The following is a 20,892-nucleotide window of genomic DNA, read 5'->3' on the forward strand; positions in this document are numbered from 1 at the left end:
ACACTAGACTTGGGTTTCAAAACAATGGCATTTAACTGGACATGGAGGAAAAGGAAGGAGAGGCTGCATAGTTTACACAGGGACCCCATTAGACCTCAACAGCTTATCTCCATCCAGAGTCATCTTATTCCCTCTCTGATACTGCTCCACAAGGGCAAAGGCCTTCTATTCTGTAGCGCAGTGCCTCAAATGACCCTGACCACTGTTGTTTGCACTTAAGAGGGTCTCAGGAAATGTTTGATAAAGAAATGAGTGAGTGAATGAATGAGTGAGTTAATGAATAAGAGAATGAATGGGTGAGTGAATGAATTAATGAGTGGATAATGAATAGATAAGTGAATGAATTGTGAGTGAGTAAATGAATGAGTGGATTATGAATGGATAAAATGAATCAGTGAGTCCATGAATCTGTGAGTGAGTGAATGAATAAATGAGTAATTGAATGAATGAATGAAGAGTTAGTGAATGAGTGATAGAATGTTTCTAGAGTTTCCATCTAACCAACAATCACAAATAATCACTCTCCTATTTCTCAGCAGCCTGCTCCTTTTTGAACAGAGGAGGATTTGGATGGGGGGGTAGATAAGAGGTGAGGAGAGGGAACAGGAGGAGAGGAGGGAGGGGAAACTGTGGTCAGTATGTAAAATGAATGAAAAAATTTAATGAAAAGTTAGGAGTCTACAAGCTATGATATCATGATATCTGCCATCAGAGACACAGTGATGTAGATCATAGGAAATAGCCTACTGCACACCTTTCTGGAGAGAAATTGGGAACACCAGCAGAGTTCTTACCTGCCAGACGAATTCAGGGGAAATCCGGTGAATTTATCGTAGCCTTGGGGACCATAATCCCAAAGGACTTTCTCAGCTGCTATGAAGTAGTGCCTCTGCTGACCCTGCATCTTCGGGTGAGGAACATTACTTCTGCAGTTACCCACGTTGTACTGTCCCAGCATACCAGCTGCAGACGGGGAAACACACAGGGCAAGGCATGGATAAAACACCAAGAGAAACAGACAAATTTGACTTCATCAGCATTTGAAACTTTTATACAGAAAATTGGACAACAAACCAAGTTAACAAGAAAGGATAAATGGTGTGTGTGGAGGGGAGTTTTAGTATATTTAAATGCAGCAAATACTAACAAATTAAAAGTTAATCATTTTAAACATAAATAAAAAAGTAAATCTCCAATAGAAAATGGGACAGGCACAAAAATGGGTTGTTCAGAAAAGAAATAACACCAGTCGATAAACAAATGAAAAGGTTTCTATCTTAATTGCAATTATGCAGCTCCATTGTTCATTAATAGGACTGATACAATCTACAAGTCCTAATTCCCAGGGTTGTCAGGCAGATGGAGGATGAACATGCTCACATGTTGTGGGTGGATGAGTAACAATGTCTGATAGGGAATTAAGCAGTGTGTGCCTGAAGCTTAAAAAAAATCCAATTCTGATCCAAGAATTCCGAATCCAGGAGTTTAAGAAAAGGAATCTGTAAATTGTTCCAACAGAAAGGAGACCAAGTGGGAGCAGTAAGCAGTAGAGTGTTGGTGAAGCCAGTGTGGTCTGTGACATTGGAGGCAACAACGTTGATAAAGTCACTCTGCGCTCGCTCACACGGAAACACTGCTGCAGATATCGATGAGTAGGAGAGTGGGCTGTAGAGAGGTGGACTACATCAGCTTTGTCTCATAAAGTCCGGAGCTATCTCTAGATGGGATTGTTGAGTCTCATAAAGTACGGAGCTATCTCTAGATGGGACTGTTGAGTCTCATAAAGTACGGAGCTATCTCTAGATGGGGGATTGTTGAGTCTCATAAAGTACGGAGCTATCTCTAGATGGGATTGTTGGGTCTCATAAAGTACGGAGCTATCTCTAGATGGGGGATTGTTGACTTTTAAAATCAAACTGCAGGGACCGGAGAGACGGCTTAGTAGTTAAGAGCACTTGGTGCTCTTGCAGCAGACCCAGGTTTGGTTCCCAGCACCCACCTGGTGGCTCACAACTGTCTATAACTCCCTTTGCAAGGAACCCAACTCCCTTTTCTGGCCCCCATGAGCACTTTATGCACGAGTCACATACATACAGGCAGACAAGCACTCATACACATAAAATATGAATCAATCTTTTAAAAATACATTTGCATAAATTTATAGTTTTATAATAATGTTTTCTGAGGGTATGGGCAATTCAAGAAATATTTTATATTGGTCATGTATAAATACTCATTTATGGTTACAACTACTAGCTAGATCAAGCTGCCATATTAGCTTCAAATGGCTGTTGTTATCTTAGTTTAAATCTAAATTTGGAATTCATACATCAGAAAGTTTCTTCCCAAACTTAAAAGCGTGTGCAACATTAAGACTAGAAACCTGGGGACCGGAGAGATAGCTTAGCAGTTAAGTGCACTAACTGCTCTTGTAGAGGACCCAGGTTCAATTCCCAGTGCCAACATGGTGGCTGACAGGCATCCTTAAAGCCTATTCCAAAGGATATGGCTACTCCTTCTGGCCTCTGTGGGCACCAGATACACACATGGTACATAGACATACATGCAGGCAAACACACATATACATACAAATAAGATAAATAAACCTAAAAAGAATTTTTAAAAGAATAGGAACCTGTCTTATTCATCTGGTCTTTCCATACTAGTGTCCAGAACATATTAACTGGGTTGAGTTTAGTTGGAATAACCCAGCTGACTGACACCAGGACTAGCTACAGAAAGGTAATAGAACCAAGAAAGTGTTGTCAACATCACCCGAATGTCAGGACTCTAACTATTAGCATCTGCATGTGGTAGCAGCATCCACATTTAACCAGACATTATCCTTCCAAGTTTATGTCACTGGCGTCTTTTTTCTCTTCCTGTTTTCACCATCTAAGAACAGATCCTTTGTGCATTATAACTCTGCTACTGCTCCTTGGCTGGCACAGTGGCCAGAGTCCCCCCATGCGTGCATGCACACAAACCACACACACACACACACACACACACACACACACACACACACACATACATACACACACACACATACACACACATACACACACACATACATACACATACACACATACATACACACACATACACACACATACACACACACATACACACACATACACACACATACACATACATACACACACACATATATACACATACACACATACATACACACACATATATACACACATACACACACACACACACACACACACACACACACACACACACACACACACGGGGTAGTTCTGCATGTGCATGTTGATTATTCCAAGCCACTGTACTGACCACAGCACAGCACCAGAGTGCCTGAAGGTGTGGATATCACACTTCCATGCAGACACCCTGTCACCTTCTCAGCCTGGCCATTTAAATCCTTTCCTACAGGGTCGATCTGCCTTTCTAGTCTCTCTCATCACTCTTTGCCACAAATCTTATGTCAAGTGAAGATGTACTTTGGGTTGTTTCAAAGAACCAAGACCAAGACAGGCACACATAAGCCAACTTTATCTTTTTAAATCTACTTACCCTGAGCACAGAACAGTGTAAGCCAATGGATTTTTGTCTCAATATAAAAAATGTTCTAACAGCAGTTCAGAGCTGAGCTGAGCTGACACAGCACTAATGATACTCAGAAGGAAACTCAAGGATTGGGTGGGGATGAGTCCTGATCTCTGTCAGGGCTTTTCCATGTCTATTTCCAGTCACTGGAAGAGAATATGTGCACTTTCAGTGGGCGTGGTCTTTCCTCCCTTCATCTATCCATTTCCTCCCCTCACAGAGGGGCTCAGCTTAGGAGTTCACTCCTCAGAAGTCCCATAGACTGCTCTACAGGCACACCCATGGGGAATTAATGTTGCACACTCTGTGTGCTTTGTAAATGTCTAACTACTAGCTCCTAGGTTTCTTTAAGGTTTCAGATTATTCTTAAGAGCACCATTAATAAACATCTGTAGAGGATGCTAAAAAAAATGCACACTGTGTCCTGCAGATGCTAAATAGTTAAGTAGATGCAATGCATGTGGGAATCTACTTCAGAGCACAATGACAAGCCTCTCCACACAGTCTCTATCTGTCTTACCTTGCAGATGGTCACTGACTTGGCAGGTTATCATCCATTTCCCTGGATTCTCCACTATCATTTCTGTTGTGAGGAAGGTGGCTGGGAACAGGTTGACAACATCTGCCCGGTGCCCTCTGGTGATGAAGGTGTTACCATAAAAATAGATGGAATGGATGTCTATCTCATTCCCCATCCCAAACAGGTGCCAGGACACAGATTCACCAACACACATCTCAGGCTCGGGGAAGTTTCCGAAAAGGAATCCATTGAGGGCTGCAAACACAAACACACCAGTGGAAGACACTCCCCTTGGCAACATACTCACCAGCAAGGCTGGACAATCAGTGTGGGCCATTGCTATAATGTTTTCCTGTAGCAATCTCCAATATGAAAGAGTCTCACCACTCAAAGTGCTGAGAACAAGCAGCTCTGAGTGCTCAGCCCTAAACGGGACATCTTATCAACACCCCCTGAAAAAGCTCAGGAAACATTGTGACCGAGGGGGCAGAAAGAACTTTAAGAGTGACAGAATGAGAAGGGGAGCTGTGAAGTGTTGGCGTTTGGACATGGTGTGGCTGTAGTGCTCATGAACTCAGCATCTGTGGTTACCTGTACAAGATTAAGTCAGTTAAAAAGTCCAGCAAGGATAAGGGTAGGGACTCAGGTGTCTGTCTGAGTTGTAACTCACAGTTGATGGATGCTGAGGGAGAGAAAGTCACTTTTCTTTGGAAGTATAGTCATTGATAGGTTGTCCGTGGCCCAGTGAGTGGCCATAGCATGCGGAGGCACATATGGACAGTATTAATTGGACTCAGAAGGTTAAAAATAAATAAATAAAATGTGAAATGAAGATATGAGGCTGGGACAGAGATGTGACAGAGGTCCTTAGAGCAGAGAGTAGGGTAGATACGATAAAGATGCATTGTATATGTTTATGAAAATTTCAAAGAATAAATTAAAGTAGTATTTGGGGGCTAGAGAAATGGTTCAGCATTTAGGAGACGTTGCTATTCTTGTAGAAAACCTGATGTCATTCCCAACACCCACACCGGTGTGTCACTTTAGTTCCAGGGGATCCAGTATTTCCTTCTGGCCTCCTCAGGCGCCAGGCACAGACATACATGCAGGCAAAATACATATACACTTTTTAAAAAAGCTATTGTTCCTAATATGGTAATGACTCAGACAGCCCTGTATTGATCAATAAACCTTGTATTGATTTGACACCTTTTACAGATCAGTTTCTTGTCAAGTTATTTCTTCTATAACTGATGTGTCTCCTATGCTAGGACTTACTATGTGCAAACTCCTACTTCTGCACACACACTGCTTTTTATTCTAAAAGTAAGTTAATTCTGCTTACACAATTTATTTCTTTGTGGGGTGCATTTCATTACAAAAGAATAAGTCCTGAATGGCAGGGGGTTGCATGGGTAGCTGAGTCTTGAACTTTCTGGGTTTCTGCATTGTTTGGGGTCTCATCCCCACGTTGTGAAGAACAGAGAAAACTGGTCCCAGCACTGATTCCCACTCAGGTCCTGTCCACCCCTCTCTTCCTTGTCTTCTTTGCTTCCTGTCCTACCCTTCCTTTCCCTTCCCTCCTAAAACACTTGCCAAGCACCACTACATACAAGATTGACGAAATATCACCAGAGAGAAGATGGAGGGCATGCTATATAAGAGATGGCGTGTGTTCTGACTGACGGTCCTGCCGGCCTGTGTGTTAGAAGCAAAGGCAGCCAAGTGGAAATGCATTGTCTGTGGGCTTTCTCTCTCACTCAGGCTCTCTCAGGCAGCTCTCTGGTACAGATTACCCCCTGGCCTCAGTCTGTCATTGATGGTCTTGACATCAGACTCTGCCCACATCACATGCTGCAGCTCCTTCTCTTTCTTTTATGATTTCTACAATTGAGTGAACACAAGGTTCATAGTGAACACAAGGTGTATAGTGAGTGCTCACTAAATCTTGATGATTTAAAGAATGCCAGGAAGAGACTAAATCTTGATGATTTAAAGAATACCCAGGAGACAACAAATTCACAAGCATGCCTTTCAACTCCATGTACAACATAGTTCTGAGAATTTGGCAAAGGCTTGGAAGGTATTTGCTGGATAAGCAGAAAGTTGTTATGTGGTGAGATTTTATTCTCCCTTCTGGCAGTCTAAATCCATCCATCCTCTGGGCTTACTTCAGTGCCTAGTCCCTTCCTGATGATAATGTTTCCCTTCTTTTTTCTATGCCACTGTCTTGTCCATCCTACTCAATGTAGCTTACGTACATGGCCTTGCCCTGTCTCAGATGACTGGGATTCAAGGTGTATTGTATCTTATTCACTTTCAAACCACTGTCTTCTGAATCTACACATCTTGCAGAATAAGGTTCAGGATTTCCACGTCTTGCTTCTCTGAAATACCTCATCATTCAGAAAGCTCCATTGTGCTTCTGAGAGCATGGTACACACTCACCATGCATCTTATTGCTCCTCTGGAAAACAGCATCACTTTTGTCAACGGAATTCGGGTCAGTGCAGAAATGCCTGATGTTTTCATCCAGGTACCAGCTCTGGTTCTCATCCACAAGAGTGAACATGATAACAAACTCTCGATCTACATCAATCCTTGTCCCTGAGTATTTGTTCAGTATACCTTTCAGGAACACCAAGAGAGTGAAGAAAAGGCAGTTAGAGGTAAATTAAACCCAAGTGAAGAGTCTCTCCTGCCAACAGCGTTCAGTGGGCTTGACAGGGATAAGTCAGAATAACCCACATCCTCCAACATACAAGGAGGAGCCCGCTCTGTTGCAAATGACAGAACTGTAGAAAGGTCACAAGGCAGAAGTCTTGAGCAATGAGGACTTGGAGGCCTGGCCACTTTCCGAGGAGCAAGTATAGACAATACAGACATGTGGAATCAGCAAGAGCAAACCGAAGGCATCGCTGGGCAGTCAACTGCATTGTTCACTCTCCTCCATGTAGTCTTACGGAATTTTGTTTTTATTAAACAATAGACATGAATTTCAGAACTCTGCCATGATTTGTGAAGAGTGTCTGACTTGTCTGCTCTGCTAGTGTCAGCATGACCTTCCATGTTGCCTACAGGAAGATTAGTGGAAGACTCACATCCAATTTGAAACAAGGAAGGTAACGAAGCAAGACCTGAATCTTGTGCACACTTTCAACACCCTCCCCATTCATGCACAGAAGCTTTTGCGGGTGGAGAGACTGCCTACCTTCCTTACACACCAGTAGGGGTCCAATCAGCCCAGAACAGATATCCTTCGGGGCATCAATGTGTGAGTGGTACACCCAGGTTAGGCAGCTGGCATCTGCTGGGGCGGGTGCATATTCTTCTCTCACCGGCCAGACATAGGTGTAGTTTTGGCCAGGGGGGACCATGTCATCATCCTTGTTCTTTCCAGATGTCCCATCTGGGTACAAGGCTCCTTTCACCCAAAAGAAAAGATGCTATTAAAACCCAGAGATTTCATGCTACAATGGAGAGGGCAGAACTTTCAAATCCAATGTGAATGGGTTTAAATGTATCTGCTGTGGAACGTGGGGTGAAGCCTGCTGAGTTCTTGTGCCCTGGTTTTCACTGGCAAAGCCAGAATACCTCTGCAAAGTCAGGAGGACTCAGCGAGGAAATGCATACAGATTGCTTCTCCCAGAACCACAGGCTTCCTAATAAAGATGCTGATGGTCCTACTGTACCAGTCCAAAGGAGTTCAGTTCTCCTCACTTGGCCATTGTCTTGAGACAAGACAGACAAACAGTGAAGAAAATAATGAGCACCATTTGGGGACTTATTACAAATTCATCCCCCATGTATATATCACGAGAGATGAGAAAGTGGGGTTAGGACTTCTCCTGGCTTCCAAAGGCTTCCATCTTGTAGGACAGACTGGGGTTTGTATTATGGACACATGGACAGCTGGAGAATAAAGCAAAGTAGTGTGAAGAATGTAATTTTGGATCAGAATACACAAGCAGAGACCTAGGAATGTCAACAGCACAGTAAGTAAGGTGTGTAGAGCTGCTCTGAGCTACATTTTAAAGCTAAGATTCCTGCATGGAATTTTTCAGTTAAGGAAAGTTATTGCATGAAACAGTGTGGCAATGCATGCAGAAAGCAAGTGACCAATCTGAGCATGTTATCATCATCAGATGACAATGGATCTGCTTCATAATGGACTCAAGGGACCCGAAGGACCAGCAGGGCTTTCCCTATTACTGAAAAGCAGGGAGGACTGTTAGGGACAGAGGGTGGGATGGACATGGACATGCGCCAGGTCTATCCCCGTCACTCACACACCCATTTGCTCATTCACCGACATGAACTGGATATAGACCACATACTTATGAATGGGATTCATATTACAAGTCAAATTCAGATTAGACAGCAAGCCTAAGAAGACATAGGTCCAAATCTAATGTTATTTTCTTAACACATTTTACCATAAAATTGTAATTTGATATTTGGAGAAGGATGCCAGAAGAAAACAATAGTTAAGCCTACTGTATGTCAAGTACAGTGGTCCTGAGGATGGAACTGGGGACCTGATGCATGCCAAGCAAGTGCTCTACCACTGAGCTACGTCTTCATCCAGACATTTGTTCTTCAGCATAACCTGATCTAGTATGTACCAAAGTACTATTTCATAAGCACTTTCCCCACATGAGTGAGTCAGACTTGAGTGAATTTATGTCTGACTTTCTACCAAAATTATTGAGAAGAGTTTTTGGACCTCTTTTATACTTATTCGTTCAACTAAATTTCTTTTTGATATCAACTTTCAATAAGTTTTAGTGTTGAAATTAATTATATGCTACATAATACTTAAAGATTTAAAAAAAAGCTAGAAATACCTAAATATCTGTTGATAGAACCAGAGAAATTTTTCTTTAAAAAAAGCAAGAAATAAATTCAGTTAGTTAGATCTTGTCAGGAATAAGGTTGTATTTGGGTTATACTATTAGATATAGACTTGGTGTATATTAGATAATATAAATAAGTTATATTATTTCTTTTTCCGTAAAAGGAACTTACCAATTGCTAATGAGAGGTTCTGAGGGAAAAAAAAACCACCATGTAAGAGGTGGTCATACAGACATTATTCTGCAACATAATACATTACATTTTCAGTGTTCTCAAGAATAGATGCAAAACGTCCCTTCTTTTTAAGATGAGTTTTGCATCATCTTTCAGTAGGAGGTAAGGGTATTTTGACAAGGCTCTTTTTATTCAAAGTTAAACCACTGTGACTTACTACTTTTAACTTGATAAGGGTTTAATTTTACTAAAGAATAAAGTAAAGAAAAAAAATCCGGAAAGCTATTCTCAACCACTAATTCCCGGAGTCATTTTAAAGAGTCCCCCTGGTTTTCCTGCAAGGGCAGCCTCGATGGTGTTGACTCCCTCCCACCTTAGACACGTCCCGCAGACTTATCATCTTCCTGGGCTTTCTCTTCAGTCAACATAGCTCTTTCATCTCTACTTGCCATTCATCATGAGAGCTCCTCAGAACACAGCGCTGGCTCCACTTTCCTAAGCCCAGCACAGCCGCCAGACATGACAGTCGCCCTCCCTGCCATCCACCCAGCCACCTGTCGCCTCTGCTTTAAGACACCTGCACTTTGTACTGACACCTTCCTGTGTGACATTTCTGATGTAAATTTCCTCAAACAGAGCCTTTCCCAGGGTGCATCAGCGGCCATGCCTGCTCTTTAGCCTCCTCTGAAGGCACCACCAGCATTCAGCCACAGGTCTGCAGCAAAGCCCTACTCTTCCCTGAAGCACACAGAGCCCTCTGCCGCCCCCACCATGCCAGCACTCACCCAAACTGTCACCCTCTGTCACGTGTGTTTCTGCAATCACTTCCTATTGGCTTTCCCGCGTCTTTGTCTCTGTGGGGAGCGTTATCTTTTCCATCCCGATTCCAATGCTACTGTTCCCTACTTAGTCATCCCACAACCTTTCTCAAGCGCAGAGATGAAGCCCTGAACCCCTGCAACTAGGCCAGTTCTCTAAAGCATTCAGAGAGAGGGCGGCAAAGCCACGGGAATTAGACAGCCTAGAATCAAGCCCTCTCTATCATATCTTAGCTAGATGATCCAGCAAACTCCTTATTAAAAAGAATTTCAGACTGTAAAATAATAAAAAGTAAATACCTACCACATAAAGTCATAGAGGCTTGTTGAAACATCAAAAGAGCCTGTCACTGTGCCTGATGTTTAGTCCTAACATTGCTCATTTTAAAATATATGTATAAATGGCACATACAGCACGTAACCACTTGATTCATTTACAGCTTTCATGTTAGACTTTAAGAGCCATAGATTAGGGTTTATTTTCACGCGTGATTATACCCACAGGATCTACACCAGTGCCTGTTATGAGGGCTGCTCAACACATGTCTTTTGAATAAAGAATGAGTCCACGCCATTGCCTTGTGGTGTCATTATCCAAAGCCTTGAAAGTGAGATAGGGTTTACATATGGACAGACACGGGAGCAGATGTGAAGAGAACTGATAGGTGTGGGACTTGACATGAAGCTTCAGCTGGGATCCCTGTTCTTGCTTTGATTATGTAACACATACGGGCATGAATCACAATTCTTTGATTCACTGTGTGAGCTTTGTTCCAATGGGGAATTTCTGGTGGCTGTCACTGAAATGAGGGGCCAGGGCCCCACAAAAATTCTTGGTGCCTGTTTTCAAGGGAAGAATATCATTCGGGATCCAAAATTAAGTGTGAAAATGTAGTAGGAAAGTGATGCTGGTCCAAGCACTGATCATCTTCCAAGCTCCTTTCTCTACTTTTTCCCTGGAAGAACGTCTTAGAGGTGCTGACTGCGTGGTTAGTCGTTGTTGCAGCCCTACGATCCACCCAGCAGTGTCTGGTTCCCAGTGAGTATTAAGCAGCATTGAGCTGAGACCTCAAGACTACGAAGCTTGTTCATAGAACCAAGATGAAAATTGATCAAAGGACAGCTAGGATGTCAGCAAATCCAGAGGACTTTAAGGCTGGAGATGCAGGGAGCTGCTGGAATGTTTAGTCTCAAGTGCGCAAGGGCCTCCTTTATTTCCAGGATGGGGGTAGGGTGGGGAGGTTGGAGGTAACAACCGATCAAAGAAAAACAAACTGGTTTCAGTGCTCTGAGTGAAAGCACCTAGCCCTGTTGGTGTTGGAGCAACTGCTGAGTATTGGACAAGAGCAGGGGCTCTGCAGCCCTCCTGACTGAGGCTGCTCCTGTCTCACTTCCCATGGACACTCAGCTCCACTGGAGAGGTAGTTTGCTCAAAATGGTCCCAAACAAGATCCAGCTGTTGCAGCCGTGGTAAATGGAGAAATTGTTTGGTCTGGAGTGGTGGGCATTGCCTACACTCACTGCAATGTTATTTAGAAGGAGTGATTTGTCTGTCCTAGCCCGAGGTGATAGTTATGGTGGAGCAAACAGATCTCCGGCTGAGACAGCAGAGACTAGGAAGGACCTGAGTCATTCACACCCTCCTGGCTGACACAGACTGTCTGCATACAAAAAGAAAAAACACAGAGAGATGGCTCAATGGTTAAGAGCACTTGCTGCTCTTGCAGCAGAGGACCCAAGTTTTGTTTCATCAACCATATCAGATAGCTCACAAATGAGTAACTCCAGCTCCAGAGGATCGGATCTGATGCCTTCTTCTGACTGATTTGGGCACACACACACACACACACACACACACACACACACACACACACACACATGAACTAATAACCGTGAAGGCAGATGAAAACAGCTTGAATGTGGAGGGTGCTGTCAGACCCACTGACACAACACAGGACCCCCCGGCTCACGATGCTCAAGCATGCCCTCTATCCAATCACTTGCTTGGCCACTAAGCTAAGCAGATGGGAGAATCCAGTCTTTAAAATAAAAACAAAAACTAAATGAAGCATAATGAGCATAAGGTCTAGGGCAAACAGATTCCACAGTCTGGGCCTGGCAGCTCTCTAAACAAGAAGGGATGGGAGCAAACAGCAACGTGGAAGAGGGGAGGGATCGCAGTCCAGAGCTGTAGCAATTTTTAGAGGTGTCCAGTGGCTGCTGCAGCATGTATCGCCCAACCACAGCACAGGCTTGGTTGCAGATTTGCAGTGTGGGTCCCATGGCTGCAGAAAGAAAACCTGCAGGGGCTCCTGGGTAGAACTGCTCTTGGGCCTCAGTTTCTGTTCCTATGGCAACACGAAAGACATCCTGCAGGAAACCAGTATGAAGCTGGAGAGACTAGCTCCCAGAGTTCTCACTGTGACTGTCCACCTGGCTTCTCCACACCACAAGACAGTAACTCCCTCTGAGACAGACAGACATGGCGGCATCAGAGGGGAAAGCAGTAAACAGTCTGAGGTGGATCATATTGAGAGAAGGAAAGAAACTGAAAGCATCTTTAAGAAAAACTCAGATTAGATATATGATTGGTCAAGTCACCTAGAGAATATCCTCCACAGAGCTCTTCTTTTTAAAGAGCCGAGAGGTACACAGCCACTATCAGCACCAGACGGAGCTGTAAAGAAAGTGGTTTCTTCTCAGCAGGCTTTGTGAAGGTTTTCCTTCCATCTCTGCTCTCTCTTAGCAGCTGGTTGCTGACTGGAGCTCCATGCTGGAAGTTTGTCTGGCGACCCCCACTGGCACCTTTGGAGAGGATCTGACTTGTTCACGAGGCAAGGATTCCTATCTGAGCTGCAGCAGCTGCCGGAGGGCTATCATGGTCCGTGGGTTGCTGCCCTTGCTGTGTTTAACTGTTCTGTACACAGAGTTCTGAACTTAGGAAGATGAAGGAATCGACACTATAATGGTGTGGAGTTATACCTATGGCATCATTTAGCCAGCATCTCAGACTGGTACAGTTTTCCTTGTACATTTAGATATAGCAGGTTGAAGGAGTTATAATGTTATTCAATTTTAAATTTTACTATAAATGCTCAATAATCAAGAGATTATAGCTGGGCAGTGTTGGCACACACCTTTAATCCTAGCACTCAGGAGGTAGAGGTAGAGGCAGATGGATCTCTGAGTCTGAGGCCAGCCTTGTCTACAGAGCTAGTTCCAGGACAGCCAGGATTACACAGAGAAACCTTGCCTCAAAAAACAAGAAGAAAGAGGGGGGGGGGAATAAGGTTGGTGCAAAGATAAACATAGATCAATAGAGCATCTTGAGACCCTCAATTAAACCCCTTTCACTTTCACTTAAGCTCACTGATGGTAGTCTGTGACTCACTCATCTCTTCTCCCCAAGACCAAGTCAGTCTCTTGGACCTCCTGAGCACTTGATCAGACATCTGTGAATAAACTGTGTACTGTTGTGAGCAAAAGTAAACTGAGCCTGGTAGTGAGATTGTGCATGCCTATAACCCCCACACTCATGATGCTGAGGCAGGAGGATCCTGCCAGTTCAGGCTAGCCTGGGCTACCAAGCAACACTATCTAAAAAGAAAAAAGAGAGTCAATCGAGGGCCCATAATCATATGGAAAGAGGCCTGGCCTGACCATTGCACTGAGTTTTAACAAGAGCCCCGGCAGGGTTAAGAGCCAAGTCCAATGCATTTGTACACAGGAAGGGCAAGGCAAGAGACTCATGTACAGTGATGGGGGTGGGGGTTAGGTGACAGGCCACCTGCATCAAACACAACTCGACTGTCACCAGCTGTAAGAACTTGGTCCATACATTTTTCCTCATGGATCTTGATTTCTTATTTTTAAAATGGTGATACCTACCTGTGTCGGGGAGGTGCTTGCAGTATTAAGAGAATACTTACCAAGTCCTGGGTCAGGATCTGGGGACAATGACTTTGGTCTCTGCCCCCAGGGAAACCTATGTTCTAAGGTAGAGACAGGTACAAACAGCAAGTAAAAACAAATGGTCTCTTTTACTTACTGTACCTGTTTGGTAAGTGCTATGGAATAAGCCAATGGGCCCCAATATAGGAAACATGGAAGACAGTCTGGAGAAGGTTTCCTGAAGAAGGAACCTATGGAGGATTTCAGTAGTTCTAGTAATCCCTTGAACTGAGTTCAAACAAATCTATTTTTCTGAGGCAGGGGCTCATGATCTTCACAGACGCTTTTAGGGGTTTGTGATATAAATATAATTTTACTATATGTACACACACACACACACACACACACACACACACACAGTGCACATGTAGCCCAGACTAGTCTCAAATTCACCATTTATCTAAGGCTGGCCTTGAACTCCTGGTCCTCCTACCTCTACCTCCAAGGTGCTAGGATTACTGGTGTACATCACCTTTCTGAGGTGCTAGAAATCAGAGAGTGCTTTATGCATGCTAGGCAAGTACTCTGTCACCTGAGCTACCTCCCTGGCCATGTGGTGTGGTAGATGGTTTGGCCAGTGTTCATTGTCAACTTGATAGAATTTAGGGAGACATGCCTGTGGACATGCCGATGAGAAACTATCTTAACTGGCTTAACTGAGGTACCTGAAAGTGGGTGGCATCATTTCATGGTGGGCCTGAAATGCCCCTGAAGGCTTGTTCTCCTGTGGGAAGGTGACATTCCTTTGGTGGAGTTGAGGTAGAGTCTAACGGAAGATCTTGCGGTCACAGTGGACTGTGACGGAACAGTCACAGGTCACTGGAGGGGACAGTGGACTCAGTTCTTTCTTCTTGCCTTTCCCCCTCTTGCCCATGGAGAAGTGGTTTTACTAGACCATGTGCTCCATACGGGGATGTGCAGCCTCCCCACAGGCCCAACAGCTGTGGGGCCAGTCGATCATGACTGAACTTCCCCAACTGGAAGCCAAAATAAATCTTTTCTTTCTCTATAGGAGTTGGTTCATCTTAGGTATTTGTTACCATGATGAAAAACTAACACAGTTACACACACACACACACACACACACACACACACACACACACACACACCCAGCACAGACAATATATATATTTCTGACCTCTGGAAAATCTTTGTACCTCAAAAGTCCAGCACAACACTGCTTCAATTTTTAAATTAATGAGGACTTAAGAAACTTCTGAGAGTCGAGAAGGACAGGAATGCTGCACAAAGGAAACTCCAGAGGCAGCAGCTGAGACAGCCACCCCACAGCCTACGCTGTGACTACAGACAGGAAAGGCTTTGCAGCCTGTCCGTGCTTCCCAGATACTCCTGAAGGGCATGGAGGAAAGCTGGTCAGCTTCAGGGGGTGTGGTGGTCTCAGAACCCTGTTCGGGGCCAACATAATAAAGGAGAAAGGAAGCTGGGGAAGTAGCTCAGTTGTTCCTCTGACATGTGTGAAGTCTGGTGTTCAGTCCTCAGCACCACATAAACCAGGTGTGATGTTGCACACTTGGAACCCCAGCGCTTGGGAGTGGAGGCAGAAGGACCAGAGTTGAGGGCCAGCCTTAGCTTTATGAGAACTTGCCTCAAAAAAAGGGAGGGGGAAGGAAAATCAAGAAGGAGGGAATAAAGGAGAGAAACAAGGGAAACAGGAGAGAGTAGAGAGAGAGAGTGAGCATTAGATCAGCACGCTCTTTGTATCCTGTGTGGTGTCAATTGGAGTTATCTGGCTGGTCAAATAGAAACAAGACCCCAGCAACAGAGAAGGAATACTGACGTACAAAAACAGTCTCTATGTGATGTCCACACCGCGGCTCTATGCCGTGCAGCAGCTTTGAATGCTTGGGACAGAATTGAAGAAGTCAGAAAGTGAACTGAGTCATTTACTAAAGTTATACAGGTCCCAAAAGAAACCTTCCCTGATTTTTTACAAAGATTGACTTCAACTGTAGATAGAATGATACCAAATTCAGAAACTAGGCAAGTAATAATTGAACCTTTGGCTTTTGAAAATGCTAATTCACAATGCAAAAGGGTAATTATGCCTTTAAATGCAAGATCAGCACCCACAGAGGAATGGATCTGAGATACAGTCAACGTTGAATCTCATAACCATGATGATGCTTGGATAGGAGAGGTGATTTCCAGAGGCTTGAAGAAAAATCAAAATGTTAGGTGTTGCAACTGTGACAAGCAAGGTCACCTAAAAAGAGACTGTAGAGGGCATTCCTAGAAACAATGTTTTTTTTTTCTAGGAATAATCCAAATAGAATGCCCTTCCCTTCTGGAGTATGCAGACAGTGTGGCAAAGACAGACATTGGACCAATTAGTGCAGATCAACAAGGGACAGACAGGGTAACCCTTTGCCATTGGGAAATGCCTCAGGAGGCCTCTCTCAGGCCCCCATGTCAAATTTGGTTCAGTCATTCACCATGGGGAAAACTCCTTCCAAGAGCAATTAAAGGACCTAATGCCTATTGTAAAAAAACCATACTGCTCTGGATGACAGAACAGCTTTAGAAGATAAAACAAAAATTTCAGGAGAAACTATAAAGCAAATATTATAAAGATTAGATTTGAACAAGAGAGATCTGTTGATTAGAAGAGATGATAGTTTATCAACCAGCATGACCATTAATTCCAAATTAATTTATAAGACTAACAAATTCTTTTCATTTGATCAGATATAACTTCCAAAAGGGAACCTCTCCAAAGTTAGGGTTGGGGCAGAGTTTTGTTTTTGTCTTTCCAGAAAAATAAAAATAACTATCTTGAGGAATTTAAAGACCTTTGGACAAATAAGCATCCAAAGGAGAAGAGAGAACTACCTGGAAAAAATTACCAAGAAAAGGAATAATCTGACCTAATGGGATCTCTGAAGTCTCCACAAAGATGATGAGGCCCCACAACAATGATTTCACTGGATTATGATAATGCCACTAAGCTGACAAACATCACCTAAAGATTGGCTTTGGACTACAAACTGCTCAGGACAATTTCAAGATGGCTGGCTGAAATGATGATCCAGCCTCACAGTCTACTCTAGCCAGGACTTGATAAGCCCTGCACTTTCCCATTACAAGGAGACTGGACAACAACTGATATAACTAGCTCTCCCAGGACTTGACAATTATCCCAGTTTTTTCAGTGTTGCCTAAAGATGCCGTCACCCCCAGACAGCAGGAAGTAATTTTAAGACCATGATGCCCATGTTCCCAAGAGCTGGAGTGGGTGGTTTTTGGTTGTTTAGTAGTTATGGATATTTGTTATTGTTTAGGATGGTTGGTTACAAGTTGTTATTGGTAATGGTCAGGAAAAAAAAGGTGAACAAAGGAGATTAGATTCAGGGATCTCATTCTAAAAAGAAAAAGGGGGATATAGAAATAGGATAAAAGGGTAGATTACTGAATCTACTTTTAAAAAGCAACTACTAGCTTTAGACAGTGTACATTGGCTTGGATTTTTGTATACTGATACAAATTTGAGGTTATTTTTGTTATACTGTATATATGTTATAGAAATGATAGGATAAAAGGTAGATTATTGAATCTACTTTTAAACCAAAAAAGCAACTACTAGTTTTAAATATTTTACATTTATATGGATTTTTGTATATTGATACAAATTTAAGATTATTGTTTTAGAACATATGGTACATACATTTCTACTCTTGTTAAAGGTATTGTACCTATGCAGTTCATTTAACAATATAATGTAAAGTTCTAGTCCTTGAAAGTTATTATTACAAACTATTTAGGATAATAAAGAAATTCAGGTCAGTAGTTAGTTACCTATTACAATCAAACTTGTAGTCATGTTAGGTATGTTTTCAAGGTCAAACAGAGATATATTTTAGATAGACAAGTGGTTTTCAAATACTTCAGAGATCTACAGAATATGGTAATTAAGATATTTTAATAACATAAGTATTTTTATGCCAGTGAGACATATCTGCTCCTGGCAGCACCAATCTACTTCAAGAAGATGATGGGCATTGAAAAAAATCCATATAGAGTTTACTTTCCTTGTGGCAAAAGTTAGCCATTGGGCAAGAAAGTGCCCTTGTCTTGACCGCTGACAGTATGCTGTCCAAACTGGACAAGCAGGACACAAAAGAAAGTGACTGCCAAACTTTGCCAAGACTAGGCAGGACAGTTCTCCAAAAATCCCGCTTCACAGATAAGTCTATCAGATATTCTAGGCCTGTAAGCCAAAGAGGGATGCCCCAATGTTTCAGAGGAACCTTGGGTGACTGTCCAGGCAGCCAGCTGTTTCTGTCATTTCTTAGTTTTGGAAGTTGTTTGCTCTGCACTTCCTGTTTACTCAGGTAATATATCCTTCTCAGGTCTCTGATGGAGTTGAAGAACAGATAGTTATAGTTTTTCTTGTTACCAGACTCAGAAAAGAAACTCACTAAAGAGGTGTAACATGTATAAGGTTGAGATACATAAAAAGATAGTTTTGGGTTGGTAATGCAAGTTAGGATAGAAAGTAAATTAGGTACAACACTTTGGACTCACCAAGATAGCATAGATTATGGAGTATTTTCTTTGAATTTGTCTAATTCTAATGGACTACACATTGTTAATGTAATTATTGCCTTATATATTTGTATATAGTTATTGTACTTATTGTATATAGTTTTTCTATGTTAGTTAAAACCTTTGCTTTTTATTTAGACAAAAAGGGGGAAATGTATGATATTTTGTTTGTGATCTGACAAATAAAGCTCGCCTGGAGATCAGGGAGTGGAGCTACCCACTAGTTAACCACAGAAGCCAGGCAGTGGTAGCACACACCTTTAATCCCAGGACCTGGGAGGAGGAAGCAAGGAAGATCAGGAGTTCTAGACCACCCTGGGCTACATGAGATTGAACCAGTCTAAAAGAGAAACAGAGCTGGGCAGTGGTAACACACACCTTTAATCGCAGCACTCAGGAGGTGGAGACAGGAATATAAGGCAGGTGGAGATAGGATCTCAGCCTCATTTTGTCTGAGATTTCGTAGAGGTAAGAAGTCTCTAGTGGCTGCTGCTCTGCTTCTCTGATCTTTCAGCTTTCACCCTAATATCTGACTCCAGGTTTTTATTTAATAAGACTAATTAGGATAGCACTTCAAAGGAAGAATCACCTTCTGAATCCTTGTTGTAGAAAACACCATGAGGATGCAAAGAGTAAGGTCTGGAAGCGAAGTTCTTCAGGTGGATAACGATCACGTCGCCCACTTCCGCCCTTAGGATGGGACCCAGGAACCCCAGCCAGGGGGGCTTGGGGATCTCCGTGGAGTAGCTGCCATCTGTGAAGTGTCTATAAACTGCCTTCTTGTAGATGCCACCTATCCTGTTGGGCCCTCGTTCGAGAAATAGGGTTGCAAGTCTGGAAGTGAGAAGGAGAATGTTTAAGTTGCAGTTCAAGGAGATCCGTGCACAGTTTGTCCTTCAAAGGTCATTAAATGCTTGTGCCCAGTTCTAATGTGGTGTTCACATAATCACTGCCCTTTGTAGACTCAGCAAGGTTACGTTTACTTTGCCACTGTGGAAATGAGGTTCAGTTGATTGACAAGTCAAAAGACATAAACAGTACCCACAGCCAAACTGAAAAAAAAAGCAAAGCCTTCTGAAGCCACACTGTCCACTCACCCCTTCCAGGCCACAGGATGTCCAGTTTTTATTTATTTGCTTGTTTATTGTGTGTGCCTGGGTAGTGTGCTCAGGTGTAAATGCGTGTGCTGGTCCATGTACACATATGTGCACATTTGTATGGAGACCTGGGCCAAGCTTCAGGTATCTTCCTCAGTCACTATCCACTGTTTTTTGAGACAGGGTCTCTTGCTGTTATCTAAACCTTGGTGATTCAAACAGGCTGGTAGACAGTGAGCCACAGTGATCTGCCAGCCTCCCCTCCCAGCACAGCCCACCAGTGTGGTAAGAAGCTGACAGTGAGCCCCCCGGTGATCTGCCAGCCTCCCCTCCCAGCACAGCCCACTCATGTGGGAAGAACTTACTGATGAGCCCCGGTGATCTGCCAGCCTCCCCTCCCAGCACAGCCCACCCGTGCTGTAAGAACTTACTGGTGAGCCGTTTCCCCAGCCCCTCCCTCCAGTTTTCACTCAGCTCTCACGTACTGTGCCCTGGATGTGTGCCCAGCACTTTGTGGGTGCGTAGGGATTCTAACGGGGAAATGAAGACTGGACGAAGCAGTGGGAAGCCAGTGTTAACTGAGTGGTTGATAAAACAAACACAGGCACAGCTTTTCCTTTTTAGTATAATGTTTTCATTAGTTCTTTGAGAATTTCAAGTGTACATTTGCTGTATTTGGATCATATTCACCCCCACTCATCCTAACTCCTCCCAGATCCAGCCCTACCCACCCCCATTCCATTTCCCAAATTCATGTCCTCTTTTAAAAAATGTATAGCTTACCAGATCCATTTTATGCTGCCCGTATACCCCTGGGTCTGGACCATGCCCTGGAGCATGGCTGACTACCTGAGGCCACAACCCCTAAAGAAAAACTGTCCCTCCCTCTCCTTCACTGTAATTAGAGCCTCCATTCAGGGGAGGGTTCATGAGCCTTTCCTGCTTCATGCGGGAATGTTAACTGGCTTGATCTTGCGCGAGTCTTAGACAGGCGACCACAGCTGCTGTGACGGTTCAACACTGGAATTCCTGACCTGTGGCTCGCAGTCTTCTCATGCCCTCCCCCGTGATGTTTCCTGAGGTGTGTGTGTGTGTGTGTGTGTGTGTGTGTGTGTGTGTGTGTGTGTGTGTATGTGTGTGTGTGTGTCTGAGTGTGTGTGTGTCTGTGTCTGTGTGTATATGTGTGTGTGTCTGTGTCTCTGTGTGTGTCTGAGTGTGTGTGTGTGTCTGTGTGTGTGTCTCTGTGTGTGTCTATGTGTGTGTCTGTGTCTGTGTGTCTATGTGTGTGTGTGTCTGTGTGTGTGTCTGTGTCTCTGTGTGTGTCTGAGTG

At 43.5% G+C, this 20,892-nt stretch overlaps 1 protein-coding gene across 1 annotated transcript in view; it reads right to left on the minus strand.

The window, feature by feature from the left end:
• Positions 1–20,892, minus strand: part of Hephl1 (hephaestin like 1) — a 69,356-nt gene that overhangs the window by 32,948 nt on the left and 15,516 nt on the right. Inside the window, exons 2-6 of the mRNA XM_052752688.1 lie at positions 19,055–19,299; positions 7,314–7,526; positions 6,551–6,730; positions 4,103–4,357; positions 795–963 (exon numbers count right to left, since the gene is read on the minus strand). Coding sequence (XP_052608648.1) covers positions 795–963; positions 4,103–4,357; positions 6,551–6,730; positions 7,314–7,526; positions 19,055–19,299 — 1,062 coding nt within the window. The remainder of the gene's footprint in view (positions 1–794; positions 964–4,102; positions 4,358–6,550; positions 6,731–7,313; positions 7,527–19,054; positions 19,300–20,892) is intronic.

This window comes from Peromyscus californicus, unplaced genomic scaffold (assembly GCF_007827085.1).
Source record: "Peromyscus californicus insignis strain IS unplaced genomic scaffold, ASM782708v3 Scaffold_11__1_contigs__length_118956290, whole genome shotgun sequence".
NCBI classification, from domain to species: Eukaryota; Metazoa; Chordata; class Mammalia; order Rodentia; family Cricetidae; genus Peromyscus; species Peromyscus californicus.